The sequence below is a fragment of the Amphiura filiformis genome, chromosome 9 (genome assembly GCF_039555335.1).
Source record: "Amphiura filiformis chromosome 9, Afil_fr2py, whole genome shotgun sequence".
Taxonomy (NCBI): domain Eukaryota; kingdom Metazoa; phylum Echinodermata; class Ophiuroidea; order Amphilepidida; family Amphiuridae; genus Amphiura; species Amphiura filiformis.
In genome coordinates this window covers 63,835,704-63,850,784 of record NC_092636.1, presented here as the reverse complement: position 1 = coordinate 63,850,784, position 15,081 = coordinate 63,835,704, and the positions used below count along the sequence as shown (strand labels likewise).

General features: G+C 37.0%; 1 protein-coding gene across 2 annotated transcripts; it reads left to right on the top strand.

The window, feature by feature from the left end:
- The first annotated feature begins 9,708 nt into the window (after window positions 1-9,708).
- Window positions 9,709-14,527, top strand: LOC140161310 (P-selectin-like). Of its 2 annotated transcripts, none has more exons than XM_072184787.1 (5): window positions 9,709-9,872; window positions 11,527-11,724; window positions 12,661-13,026; window positions 13,663-14,080; window positions 14,356-14,527. In XM_072184787.1, coding segments are annotated over exons 1-5 (1,062 nt in total). In that variant the 5' UTR covers window positions 9,709-9,793; the 3' UTR covers window positions 14,357-14,527. The 2 variants fall into 2 exon arrangements, with proteins under 2 accessions (XP_072040888.1, XP_072040889.1); XM_072184788.1 differs by having other exon boundaries at window positions 9,710-9,872; window positions 11,530-11,724.
- Window positions 14,528-15,081: the final 554 nt, after the last annotated feature.

Below are 15,081 nucleotides of genomic sequence, written 5' to 3'. Positions count from 1 at the left end.
CGACTGGATGATATCAACCAGCCATGTGAACAGGGTGTGACGTCTGACCTCATTACTGTGTATATTTCCGTAGACTTTTAGAACCGCCGGAAACCGCCTGGAACCGGCGGTCGAGTTTTGATTTAATCCCTTACTAGAAAGATATGCTAAGGATAAACCTACTCTCTAAATGTAAAAGAGTGAAAAACCACTCTGAATTTCAGAGTGAATTTAAGTTAGCTCTAAAAGAGTGGGTTTTAGCTCTAAAAGAGTGAAAACAGTACACATAATTTCACTCGCGATTTCGAGTGAGCCTCACTCGCTCAAAAGTGGCGCAAAATCTCACTCTTTCTTGGAGTGAACTGTCAGCCAATCAGAAGCGCCGAAAATCGGCCGATGTTTGTTGAACTTGTGTAACAAAATGGCGAACAGTGTGTGAATGAATGGCGAAAAGAAAGCGGATTTGATGAAGAAATAGACAGCATACTCAATAGTGATTACATTTATGTGTAGGTCATAACTCGTAGCAAGTATACACTTGGTCTGGAGACAACGGCGGCAGTAAGCTTAAGTCATATGTGAGCAGTTTGTTACCGGCCCAGTGCCGGTTTACATGTACGCATATGTAAGCTTATGTAGGTTACGCCGCATCACGCTTCTCCAGACTGTGGTATTTGCCAAGTGTTATGTCCTACACCTAAGTGTACTCACCATTGAACAGTTTGACTATTAGCTTCACTAAATCCATAGTTTTTCATCATTCATCCCACACTGAAGTTCGACACATTGTGTATGTGCTTAAGCTTTAGACCAGTTCAATATTCCTAGACCAGGCCCTACCCTAACCTGGGGCCTAATAATAATAATAATAATATACGGCGCTTACTATAGCGCAATACCAACATGTTCATTGCGCTTTACAAAATAAGAACTTAAACACTACATGGTCTTATGCAACAAGCAATATTAAAAACAACACACAAAAAACAACAGATTAATACAAATGTGTCTTGAGCGTGAGCCGAAGACACTGAAGGAGCCATCACCGATACATTTCTGAGATCTTGGAATGGTAAGGCGGCACTGATCTTTTGATGAGCGTAGACCGTCCCGTGACGGTTTGTGGGTTTGAATGCATTCCTCAAGGTAGTTTGGTGATAGACCATTCAATGTCTTGTAGATATGAAGAAGAACTTTGAATTGGATACGTTTGTCAACTGGAAGCCAGTGTAAAGAGTTAAGCAATGGTGACGATGAGTGTCACGGGGAACCTGGAAAATGATACGGGCAGCTCTGTTCTGAAGGCGTTGAAGCCTGGTGGTATCCTTTCCTCTACAACAACTTAGAAGCGCATTTGCGTAATCTAGCTTGAAGAGGACGAGCGCCCGCATGGCATTGGAGCATGCCTCCTTAGTGATGTAACGACGTATTTTCGACAAGTTCCATAAGATGAAATTGATTGACTTGCACACAGATGTTACATGATCAGACATGGTCATTGCAGAATCAAAATGAACACCCAAATTCTTGATTGTGGATGTAGGAGTGATTTCAGCCTCGCCAATCTGAATCTTTGTGTCAGCAAGTCTGTGCATATTGTGGGGAGATGATGCGATAAAAAACTCTGTTTTTGAGTCATTAAGTTTGAGCATATTTTCATTCAACCAATTACGGAGCTCCTCAACACAGCTAGTTAATTTGAAAATCGCACAAGCTGCATCACCTGGAATCTTTGGATTACAAAATGCATAGATCTGAACATCATCAGCATAACAATGAAAATGTAAGCCATGACGGCGAATAATTGAAGCAACATTTTGTGAATACAATATAAAAACTCTGGGGCCAATGATTGACCCTTGTGGGACACCACACTTAAGATCGTAATAATCAGAGAACACATTACCAACAGATACCCGGAACTGACGACCAGTCATGTACGAATGGAACCATTTTAGAGCAGTGCCTTTGATACCAAAACCATGTTCTAACCGGTGGAATAGGATATCATGGTCAATGGTATCAAAGGCAGCACTGAGGTCAAGCATCATTAAAAAGGCTGCCTTATTTTCATCAAGGGCCATCGCAATGTCATTTGTGACCTTGAGCAATGCTGTTTCGGTGGAATGCATGTTCTTGTATGCCGATTGATACACCTCATCGAGATCATTAACCTGCATGTGCTCGTTGACCTGGATTATCGCAGCCTTTTCAATTACCTTACCAATGAAACCTATGTTTGAGACAGGCCTATAATTTTTCAAGTCGTTCCAATCTAAATTGGTCTTTTTTAAGATTGGGGTAACTATGGCCTGCTTGAGATCCTCAGGGAAAGTGCCCTCTTTTAGGGAGGAATTAACAATATTTGTGATACATGGTAGCACAACATCAGTATTGCTTTTCAACAACGGAGTGGGAAGAATATCAAGGCTACAACTTTTGTTAGCACATTTCGTGATGTGCCTCACAACAATTTAAAGCACATAGTAGCTGTTATGAACTGCTGTGATATTCTTGTATATAAAATAGGCCTAAATGAATAAATAAATAAATAAATAAATGCTCTTTTCTGATTCACTCTTTTCCGGAGTGAATTTTTCACTCTTTCTTGAGAGTGAGCTTCACTCTAAAAGAGTTGTCACTCAGATGGCTCTTTGAAAGAGTGAGATTTCACTCTTTTTGAGTGATTTTTCACTCTTTCACATTTAGAGAGTATAAGTTACTTAAAAAGGCTTGTTTCCAAAGGGGTCATGTTGAATATTTTGAAGAGCTAATTTAGTTGGATGAAATGATTAAATAGATCAAACATCAAGCTTTTTGACTTAGATTCTATTGTTTTGATCGCGTTTAAAAAAAAAATTTATTATCGTCAATTCGATGCTTCATACCAGACAGTCACGTTTTGAAAAGCTAAACGCACTTGACTTTTGGCGATATATTTAAAATTCTTCCCATCCTTCTCCTCGTTTACGGTTCACATTACTCTCAGGTTCTCTGTGACCTAAATCGTCTCTAAATAGTGCTTCGAGTATGGAGTTGTTAAAGGAATCTGGACCATTGAAACATTACTTCACCGTCACCATATTACCTAATTCACAACTTCTTAGAAAACTGATGATAATAGCTAAGGTAATTGTTTATTTTGAAGTGTATTCCACAGTACCTATTGCTTCTTGTGGGATAAGGTTTAGATAAGAGTTGCATTTATGAAAGGGTTATACGCATAAAATGCACATAATGTGTTTCAGATACTTTGCAGGTATAAAAGTCACCTTTACTACCCACTAAACATCAACAAGTTAATTAGATCGCACACAAAATATGTCAATTGCTTCTTAATATGCCCAGTGCAAGTTAATGGCTTCTGTGAGTGTTTTAACTTCTTTATAGCTTGATCATTTAATTTTCTCGAGAGTACTTAGATGTAATCAATTCAACCCATTTTTTCACTTCAAATTAAGAGATGTTGTGAATGTCGTTGGATGAGAATACCAAATTTCATTACTGCAAACGTTGACGCATACCTTTCGCGTATAAAACAAAACATACAAGAACAAAAATGTTTGAGTAAACCTATGCATAAACAGAATCATCTGAGATTAAATGTATTTCACGGGTTGGATCTAATACCAGTAATTCATTTGTAAATTGAATGTATTCGGTTACAATGCTTTTCCTTTTGCTGTTAACATCAAACAGAACATGAGAGCAATTCGATGGGGTACGGTAATCTTAGCAGTACAGGTAGCGGTAAGACCAAAACCACTTCAAGTGCGCAGTACTGACGACCTAATTAGACAATGATAATACATTACATCTACAAATGTGAAATCACTGGAATTATCTTTAATACGCATTCCGACATTGTTGGATTGCTTTATTCAGTGTTTAGCTCAGAGTTTAGGAAAAATGTTATATAAACATACATATTTACGAGGCACGAAATATCATTCCAGATATAAAAGCACCAAAATAACTACCAGGCATGGAATAACTAGGTATAACTGAAATAATCGTGCAATACGGATTTATCTTCTTCTAGATGACGTGCTATTACCTACACACAAGCAGGTAGATAAACTTAATCATGGTCCCCAACCTTAATTCTTATCATTGCCCGTGTAAAGTATTGAACTGAATCTTCTAATAATTATCGTGATGTTCATGTTGAGAAATTATCTTTCCCTTGAACCATCGGTGGCTTCTCAAAAATAAAAAAGCACTTCCACACAACCTGATTTTGAAGCTATATCACCGTAAATTATGAAATCAGTTGGATTATGGGTAATGTGGCACCCGATAAAATTATTAATTAACATCATGACAGAGTTTCCAAACTCGGTAGTATTAGTGCCAGTTGCGAGATGTCCTGATGATACGCCCTCTATATCTCGTTGTATACAAAATAGTTATGAATTTACAAAGAAAAAGACACACACAATTCAAAATAACCAATTATCATCCATGGTTTGCAATATATCATTTATTTTTCACAGAGACCACAAAACTGTCTTTCTTAACCATAATAAAACAAATACTTCCTTTTACTATAATAGAGTTTTAAACTGAGACAGGTATATATTATATTATAATAGGCATGTAAGGCAAGCATAATAGAAAGGGGACGTTGCTGAACAGTAGTAGATATCACCTTAATAATAAGAATTCTTATATTGATGTATTTTCTTTCTCTTAGTATATTATTATTAAAAATGTTATTCTGCTTTAATTATTTATGTTTATCATCCTTTTAAAGGCGCTTTTTTTATTCAGAATTCAGAACAAAACTGAATAAGACATACGAAAACCCGGGCTTTTTACAACCATACTTCTGTAATCTTCTAGTAACAAAGTATATACAATCGCATAGTGTTGTTTTGCGAGGCAACATTACCATGTCAGGCTTATGGAAGGGTATTGTCAGAATTAGGTCTTGTATTGACTTGAAAAGCTTGCAGCTTTCGTATCATATTGGATTATAAGGTGATCTTGAAGAAGACACCTGTATATTCTGGCCTGGGATTCTGGCTACGTCCACGACTCACTCGCCGGTTCCTAACCGTGCGGACAAGTCGATACATCATGTATATTTAGTGGCCGTTGTATGCTTATGGTGTCACCTGGCCGCCCGAGGTTGGTTACTAATAGAGAGACAACGATTTCGCTTTAGGGTTCAGTGAAATATTAATGTAGTGTGTAAAAGTATTAATGGTAGATCTTCAAAATCAATTGTGAATGTCAACGTTAGCTATCCCCTTAAAGGAAAATAAGTGAAGAAGATGATTGATTTTCACATAACGGCTCATGTTACAGAAAGATCTGAAATTAATTGAAAGATTTGTAAGAGGTTTTTATAAACAAATGTCAGCTAGGCAAATATTAAGAAAAACGATTGGAAGCATTTGTGTTCATCTTGTAAATCACATGTATTGAGGCAGTTATCATGATATATAAAGTGTAGTTTCTTGAAGTATTTTCGTCACTCCTTTTTACTTAACCTTTTTACACCTTTTAAACCTTTTTCTTGAGTTTTGAGTTTTGAATTCTAGTAAGCACCGTACCCAATTTTGCCAAAGCGTCACCTAGTTATACCAATCGTTATGAAAAGTTATGAAAAGTTAATATAACTTATTTAGGTTACAATACTTTGATTATGTTGATCTTGAACAAATTGCGCTCTATAATAGTTACTTTCCTCACTTACTAATTAGCTAAATCTGACAGGTCCCTGTTGTGGAATCCACGAACACTAATTATTATTGCGCTGTGCTATTTGATACAAAATAAAATCTTAGAAAACGCTAGTTGGATGCTAAATTGCCTGACATGACCGACATACATTGTAGCACAAAACTGTCCGATACAAAGTCTGCCGGTTGCATTGCTTGACCGATTTCTATCTCAAATGTCAACTCTTGATACAGCTGTAGTGTTGAGGCCGGCTCGACAGGTTCAGATTTTGAGGTACGTAGATTCATGAAACCCTACATTCAGTTTACATAATATATTTCATTCAGTGTATACATGCTAGACGTGTTAGTACCAGCCTCAGTTTAAAGGAATGTACTTTTCATACTATATGGTTAACATGGTTAACGACGTCTTCATGTCAGTCCCCGTTATTTTAATGTGCTCTCATTACCTCGATGTGCGCGGGTAAGCAGTTAGGCCTTTCAGCTTAAATGATTTCCAAGTGTACTTGATACGAGCTTAGAGTCTCTGCCTTTTTAGCCAGATTAAAACAGGAAGGCGTATATTGAACACCATAGGTCAGTTAAAGTGATTTGGTATCGAAGATTTCAGAGAATTCGAACCTGCCTCGTCCAGATGAAAGTATAGACATTAACTATACCAATATTCAGATATCATAATTTCTACAAATAAGAGAGCGTATAGTACTTAAGGTAATCGTACGTTTAAGCCTTAAACTATAATAGAGTTTTAAACTGAGACAGGTATATATTATATTATAATAGGCATGTAAGGCAAGCATAATAGAAAGGGGACGTTGCTGAACAGTAGTAGATATCACCTTAATAATAAGAATTCTTATATTGATGTATTTTCTTTCTCTTAGTATATTATTATTAAAAATGTTATTCTGCTTTAATTATTTATGTTTATCATCCTTTTAAAGGCGCTTTTTTATTCAGAATTCAGAACAAAACTGAATAAGACATACGAAAACCGGGCTTTTTACAACCATACTTCTGTAATCTTCTAGTAACAAAGTATATACAATCGCATAGTGTTGTTTTGCGAGGCAACATTACCATGTCAGGCTTATGGAAGGGTATTGTCAGAATTAGGTCTTGTATTGACTTGAAAAGCTTGCAGCTTTCGTATCATATTGGATTATAAGGTGATCTTGAAGAAGACACCTGTATATTCTGGCCTGGGATTCTGGCTACGTCCACGACTCACTCGCCGGTTCCTAACCGTGCGGACAAGTCGATACATCATGTATATTTAGTGGCCGTTGTATGCTTATGGTGTCACCTGGCCGCCCGAGGTTGGTTACTAATAGAGAGACAACGATTTCGCTTTAGGGTTCAGTGAAATATTAATGTAGTGTGTAAAAGTATTAATGGTAGATCTTCAAAATCAATTGTGAATGTCAACGTTAGCTATCCCTTAAAGGAAAATAAGTGAAGAAGATGATTGATTTTCACATAACGGCTCATGTTACAGAAAGATCTGAAATTAATTGAAAGATTTGTAAGAGGTTTTATAAACAAATGTCAGCTAGGCAAATATTAAGAAAAACGATTGGAAGCATTTGTGTTCATCTTGTAAATCACATGTATTGAGGCAGTTATCATGATATATAAAGTGTAGTTTCTTGAAGTATTTTCGTCACTCCTTTTTACTTAACCTTTTACACCTTTTAAACCTTTTTCTTGAGTTTTGAGTTTTGAATTCTAGTAAGCACCGTACCCAATTTTGCCAAAGCGTCACCTAGTTATACCAATCGTTATGAAAAGTTATGAAAAGTTAATATAACTTATTTAGGTTACAATACTTTGATTATGTTGATCTTGAACAAATTGCGCTCTATAATAGTTACTTTCCTCACTTACTAATTAGCTAAATCTGACAGGTCCCTGTTGTGGAATCCACGAACACTAATTATTATTGCGCTGTGCTATTTGATACAAAATAAAATCTTAGAAAACGCTAGTTGGATGCTAAATTGCCTGACATGACCGACATACATTGTAGCACAAAACTGTCCGATACAAAGTCTGCCGGTTGCATTGCTTGACCGATTTCTATCTCAAATGTCAACTCTTGATACAGCTGTAGTGTTGAGGCCGGCTCGACAGGTTCAGATTTTGAGGTACGTAGATTCATGAAACCCTACATTCAGTTTACATAATATATTTCATTCAGTGTATACATGCTAGACGTGTTAGTACCAGCCTCAGTTTAAAGGAATGTACTTTTCATACTATATGGTTAACATGGTTAACGACGTCTTCATGTCAGTCCCCGTTATTTTAATGTGCTCTCATTACCTCGATGTGCGCGGGTAAGCAGTTAGGCCTTTCAGCTTAAATGATTTCCAAGTGTACTTGATACGAGCTTAGAGTCTCTGCCTTTTGAGCCAGATTAAAACAGGAAGGCGTATATTGAACACCATAGGTCAGTTAAAGTGATTTGGTATCGAAGATTTCAGAGAATTCGAACCTGCCTCGTCCAGATGAAAGTATAGACATTAACTATACCAATATTCAGATATCATAATTTCTACAAATAAGAGAGCGTATAGTACTTAAGGTAATCGTACGTTTAAGCCTTAAGGTTAATTTTAAAGTCTTATATATTTGCCTCATGTAGTACCCCGGTACTATAATAGCTAAGTGGCCATAAGATTTTCTTATATTTTTCCTTTCCCTTTCATATTTATAATGAAAATTTGAAACAGGAAGAAACTTAACATACTTATATAGAACCGGTCCTGACTAAACTCACTCTATCTCCGATAAGCACAACCTAAGACTCATCCTATGCGGGCTTATCTTATTTCATTGAATCACATCATAGCGCCCCTTAATTAATATCGTTTATTGTTGACCGATTCGAAAAACTTGCACTCTCAAAACAATGATTCAATATGAGTACGGCGCAAAAATTGGGTAAACATTTACTCAATATTGAGTAATTCTTATTTTAGAGTGTAAGTCTATTTAACAGGATACATACCACACATGTTTAGTTAATCGATACAGATGTCGACAAGATAACTCCTGATATGACCACAGCAGGATTCTCTAAGTCATTTAAGCAGATATAACGCTGTGTAGTCATAGCAATAACTACAATGATCGAAAATATGATTCAATAAGTTGTAAGAAGACGAAAATATTTCTTTTTGAATTGCTGGGAAAACCATGAAAATAATCGCGATAAGGCAGACAGTATTTCATTAATTTGTATTTATTTAAGGCATAATTCAAAGCAATACTTGCCATTTGCCCCATTTGCCATATGTTAAGCCATTGGTAGACGCACAGACTAGGGCTTTCTAATACATTTTATCTCATCTCATCTTTAACAAACTTTTGTATCATCTTTTACACTTTATAAAATATTTAAACGTAAATTACAATCATGCGTGAATACGCGAGATACGTGAATGTTTCAGGCGTTTATAGTTTTAAGTTTAGTAAGAGTTCAATAAGCCTATGGCATCCTATAATCTGTTTGCTTAAAATTGAATGCGTCATTCTTACTACCAATTACTCTTCCTGTTTCGATTAGACACACACACACTGGCCACAATAAAACAAAATGTTGTTACTACAATTTTAGAAGTGTTGAATATTGACATAATCTAGTACTTTGTTTTTAATTGTAGATTACAATAGAATACCATAAACGTTCGCCTAATGGCGCTATGGGCTCCCTTGACATAAGTGGAATTTTAGGCACAACCTAAAAGTGCCCTCCCGTAAAATTCCCACCAGCAAATAAGGGCAAGGAACCTTAATTCTGGTTGGGATATCAGGTGGGAGCTCTCGATTTATCTCAAGGCAACGGATCCCAGGTGCGCCATTAGGCGAACGTTTACGATATTTTACCAAATTAACAATGTTGTTTTGTACCATACCTCTCAGATAATATTTTTCAAACTTGTAATAATTCATGTCCCATAAGAATCGTTTTAAATCTTTTTGACACAAGAAACAAGATTTTTGGTTGAAATGTCGACTGAGCTATAGAATCAAATGCATCGTTCATACTAAAGGGTAATTGTGGTCAATGTTCTGCCTGTGTAGTGTTATCAAGGATTTTACCTCATCAATTAGCGATGTCTATATCAACACACTCGAGGAGGTTTCTTACCACCTTCGCATTTGCTATCATTGTCGCAGTGACATTCTGTAAAGGTACTCATGATCTCACTTTCTTATACTACTAGTTTGTTTTCTGTTATCTAGTCTTGTGTAAAGTAACCAATATGTGAGTTATTTCTAAACTTTTGTTTTGGTTATAGTTACTAAGAAAACAACATTTAGATGGGATACAAATAGAAGCTAGTTCTCAACCCTCAATTGAAATAAGTATAAGCAGTTAATATACCACTTGACATTTTAATGTTTCAATTGCATAAAAAGATGAGAAATAGCGCGATTACCAATTGTCAAGGTTGGTAAAAAGAACGATTACCCGGCTTTGAAAATTACGCCCTCCTCCGCAGCGTGACATACCATAGGATAACAACCCTGGCTATATTATCTCGAACAAATGTAGTTATATGAATCCATAATCAAAATTTCATATCTATGGACCAAAAGTGTTTGGATTAAGATGCATATGTTTAGTTAGAATAGAGAAGATCAATCGGAGAATTTTGCAGGGTTCGAACCCGAAGGGTACCATCTGAAATGGCTCTTTAGGCATCGCGCATAATTGGGTCCTATAGTGCTATCGGTCCCGGAGGGGGTTCTCCCTGGTTGAAGGTATACGGGGATGTGCCACGGTTTTGGGGTACCTTTTCAGCAATTTTTGTATATCGATGGGTGGGTTTTCAGTGGAGACCAATGCGCCCAATTGGGCGCATTTGGGGAAATTTGCCCCTAAAAGCACCCAATTAGGGCATATTTGGGTGCATTTTGGGTGTTTTTTGTGGAAAATTGGTATACTGATGGGTGACAAAAACAGCAAAAAGTAGGTATAGAGAAAGTCAGCATCCGAAAATCTGCGTGGCACATCCCCGTAAATTTTTATTCGAAGACCCCCCCCCCCCCCGGGCTATCGGTGCCCCGATAGGTACCCAATAGCCTTTTATCGTACCCGGGAGTTTTTAAAAATATCACTATGTAAATATTCAAGGTACGATATAAAGATTGCTCGGTAGCTATTGGGGCAGTGACTGATAGTGTAATCGGACCAAACTAAACGCAGTGCCTTATGACAAACACTAGGCCTATACTTGGGACCAACACACATTGAACGGCAAACTTCAAATTCACAAACTTACTGCGCAGAACTTGAATCATACGTTGGCTGCCATGGTCTTAACTGCATACTCCCCATCCGAAGCCAGAGCGTATATGTATGAATACTTAAAGTGTCTGAACCTGGTGTGATCCCCCCATCTGGGGATGGAAACAAACATGTTGGTTGATTGGGGTGCATTTAAGTATAAACATGAAACATTAATGGACGACACCTTTAGAAGTCGTCTTTAAAGAGAGCACTACAATGTTTTCTGCATAAACATATCACACGAATTGGTGAGAATCACTTGACATTTTGAATATTAGGCAAAAGTGAACGAACATGAATACAACATTAAATAAACGCCCGATGTCACGTGATGCCGCTGTAACCGAATTGACATCACGTGTTCACATACCGCGTTCACGTTCATTTCTAGTGCTGTCTATTAGACTATTACCTACACTTTCGTGAGTTTCGTGCATGTGGCGATTATGTTCATGGTGTTGCTTACCAATGTCTCAGTGTGTGATCTGGACGGTTGATGATCTTTGTGAATATACACGTAGGATACTCTAACCTTTTTATCTATTCCCTCAGCAGCAGCAGTAACCATCCCTACGGAACCCCCTCCACAATGTCCACCATTGCCAATATTCACCCATGGTCATATGAATGCCTACTCTCATGGGTATATCATCTATTACTTCTGTGATTTGGGTTTTACCTTATGGGGTGCTGAGACTCTACATTGTGGTGTTAATGGACAATGGAGTGATCCACCTCCCATATGCGTTGGTAAGTGTAGAATGCAGTGATCCATCTCCTGCATACGTTGTGTATAGTATTAAGTAGCCTACCTCCTGCATTTGATGGTAAGTGTAGAATAAAGTGACCCGCATCTCCTGTATACTTTGGTTAGTGATAGTATACAAGTATTAACTGTCTATGAGTGTGATGGTCGAAATATAATCACGAGGTGAAAGATGGATTGTTCCATTCCACGAGCCGGAACGGCGAGTGGAATGGAACAATACATCTTTCACCGAGTGATTATATTTCGACCATTACACGAATATAAGACATAAAAAGACAGTTAATATTTGTTTTATATCACTCATGCATAAATTCTATTACTAAAATACTATTTAAGGTAGGAAATACATTTTTTTTTTTTTATAACACCATGTTTTGCCGTGATATACTTCACATTTTGGGGTCCACCTCATAACTAAATCGGCGAGTCCAAGAGTCAGCGCACGGCTTGGCGCAGGCGCACTACGGCATAGCACTATGATGGTAAAGACTACCACACGGAGAGGGTGATAGTAAAAACGATAATTTATGTATGAGTAATATAATACATAATCTTACCATTATATTATATTAATCATGCTATTAAAACATTACAAAACATTTGGTAGAATTCAATTCCGTAAAAGGTAACAAAAATCTTTAATACACTTTTGCATACAAAATAATGGAGTTCTATTCTTACAGAGCTGTGCACTTTGTGCATATTTTCTTCTGTGATGGTCGCACGTTATAATCACGATAATGAAATATCCTACAGGTAAATTAGAGGACGGGTTTTTTAATTTAAAGTTTTAAAGGTTTCCAACAATGAATGTTACTTTTTTTTTTCAAGTGGTTATAACTTCTTACTTCAGCAATTTTTTAACTACATGTACGTGACTTTCTATAAATTTACAATTTGAACCGTTGTACTTTCAGCCGTCACCGGATGTAAAATATTGCCAATGCTGGACAATGGCCAAACAAGCTACACTTTTAAGGGTGCTGTTGCTACCTTTGGATGTGACTCTGGGTACCGCCTATCAACGCCCTCAAAGTCAATCTACTGCGATGGAACAAGATGGAACGACACCATGCCAACATGCCAAACTACCAAGAATCACTTAAAGACACTTCCTATATCAAATTGTCCATACCCACCTACAGTACAAAATGCTACGATGGAGGTCACAAATGAAGCTGTTCTCTACCAATGCCAAGGTGGAAGTTTACCTACAGTTGGAGCTGAAAAGTTAGAATGCGGCGTGTATGGACATTGGAAAAGTCTCCCCGTAGTTTGTGCAAGTACGTTTGAAACAAATTTACATGGTTGACAGATTATTGTCAACTTAGTTGAATTCAAGTTTTAGGAAACTAAAACAGATTCCCTTGAAACTCTCTACACAAAGTTACGCTTCACTTTAAATGCCAACCCATTCCTTTTGACAGCATCAGTTCAAAAAGTATCTTTGATAGTTCTGACATTTCCAGTTTACCAGTTTGCACCTGTTTGCCATTCTGTCATTCTCTCTTGAACTAGATGTGGGGTCGCTTTAGATGACCTGGTCCAGCTTTCAAGAAAGTGACCTTCTCCTTAGGCAATTGATTGTCAAATAGTGACAGTTGGTCAAAGGTGTAGTTCAGGATTAAAATTGATTGTTACGCTTTTCAGTTAAAACCTTTGGTGAAATATGACAGAATGTTTAAGATATCTGTAACGTAACGTAAGTACTGTGTATCAGCGTCGTCGTTTTGCTCATACGTGTATATATTAGCCTTCGGTTGTATATTCTTCACTGTGTAACTCATAGACGCATTGGTTTGACCATATTTAAATTAAATCTTAATTTCAACATACCCGGATGAATGAGTCTACGCAGTTTGCGTCAGTTTAAGGTTTATCAAATATAACCTAAATCTTCCACTCTTGTTATTCTTCAGAAATTGGCTGTGCCATTCCAGAGGCTCCAACCAATGGTTTCATCATTCGTAAATTCAGTAATGCAATGCTAGAATTCCGTTGCTACGACAATTTTGTTCTTCAAGGACATTCGCTAATATTCTGTAATGGGGTAACCTGGAACAATACCGTAATCCCAACATGCGTGCCGATAGATACAGCCATCCAGAACCCATCGGCAGCACGAGATGTGATAGTTGGAGGAACCAGATGTTTGAATGCACCATTTGTGCAGAATTCTATGGTTAAATACCAACGGCTTACGGATTTACGTGGCGTACTTTATTGGAGCGCCAAATTTATATGCCAAAGTGGACATCGTTTAAGTGGAGAACCAGAGATTTACTGCTCAGAAGGAAAATGGATTGGAAAACCTCCAGTTTGTGTATTCCAACCCTGGTACGTAGGACACGATACCTGATCATAATGTGTTGAAACGTTTCATCCAATCCTCTTAATCCTTACCTATTGATCGTATTATAATTTATACAAATCGTGAATAATCATAACCCAGACCCTTATATTATAAAGTCATCTATGTATGTAAAACAGTAAAGACCGCATATTTTGAACATGTTATATTGACACGTTGCATTGCATATTTTAATTACCACTTCAAAGAGAAGACAAACCTTAAATCCATTTAGATTATATTTAATTCTGATTTCTTTCAGATGAACGCAACAGACAGATCTCTAATCTAAGGAAACTGCTAAAATCACCTTATACCGATGTAATCGCAACATATAATTGACGGAAGAATAGATGGACTGATTTTTATTAATGATTTCCGTATGATCCAAACAAATACAGCATCACTAATTCCATAAAGAGTTTATATTAGTAAAAATTTTAATTTTGAGGCATTATGCCAGATGATATTTTGAAAATAAAATGTAAGATGAATTCAATGATTAAAGAATATCGGTTAAAAGAAAATGGCCTAAATGATATACTTTATGAACTCCATAGTAGCCTAAGATTTGATATTCTTAATTCTTATCAGAGCTAGCGTTCGATTGTGTCTAATGCACGGGCGCACACTCAGCGTACAACGCACAGTGCTTTCGGACGGGGTTATTTTTCTTGCGGGTTGATGCATTTATATTTGCTTGTACTTTCAAAAGTTGCAATTTTGTTATAAAAATCGTGGAATATTTTCTCGTGTATGAAATAGGTTAATAAATGCGTATCACTTGTTGCTCGTGAAATTGTACAAAATAATGCACTTGTACTGAGATTTTGATGTACGTCTAATGCACTCTCCACTTCGGTGCTCGTGCATTAGACGCATCAAAATGTCAGTACGCGTGCATTATTTTGTACAATTTCACTCCCAGCAGTGATACGCATTTATTAACCTATAACTCATTCACTCTTAGAACTACATAACCAATCAG

What these genes read in the sequence shown, in the direction of transcription:
- LOC140161310 (XM_072184787.1), top strand. Translation starts at nt 9,794, where the DNA reads ATGTCTATATCAACACACTCGAGGAGGTTTCTTACCACCTTCGCATTT. An exon ending in CGCAGTGACATTCTGTAAAG is followed by an intron (nt 9,873 to 11,526) that starts GTACTCATGATC and finishes CTATTCCCTCAG; the next exon opens with CAGCAGCAGTAACCATCCCT. An exon ending in TCTCCCCGTAGTTTGTGCAA is followed by an intron (nt 13,027 to 13,662) that starts GTACGTTTGAAA and finishes GTTATTCTTCAG; the next exon opens with AAATTGGCTGTGCCATTCCA.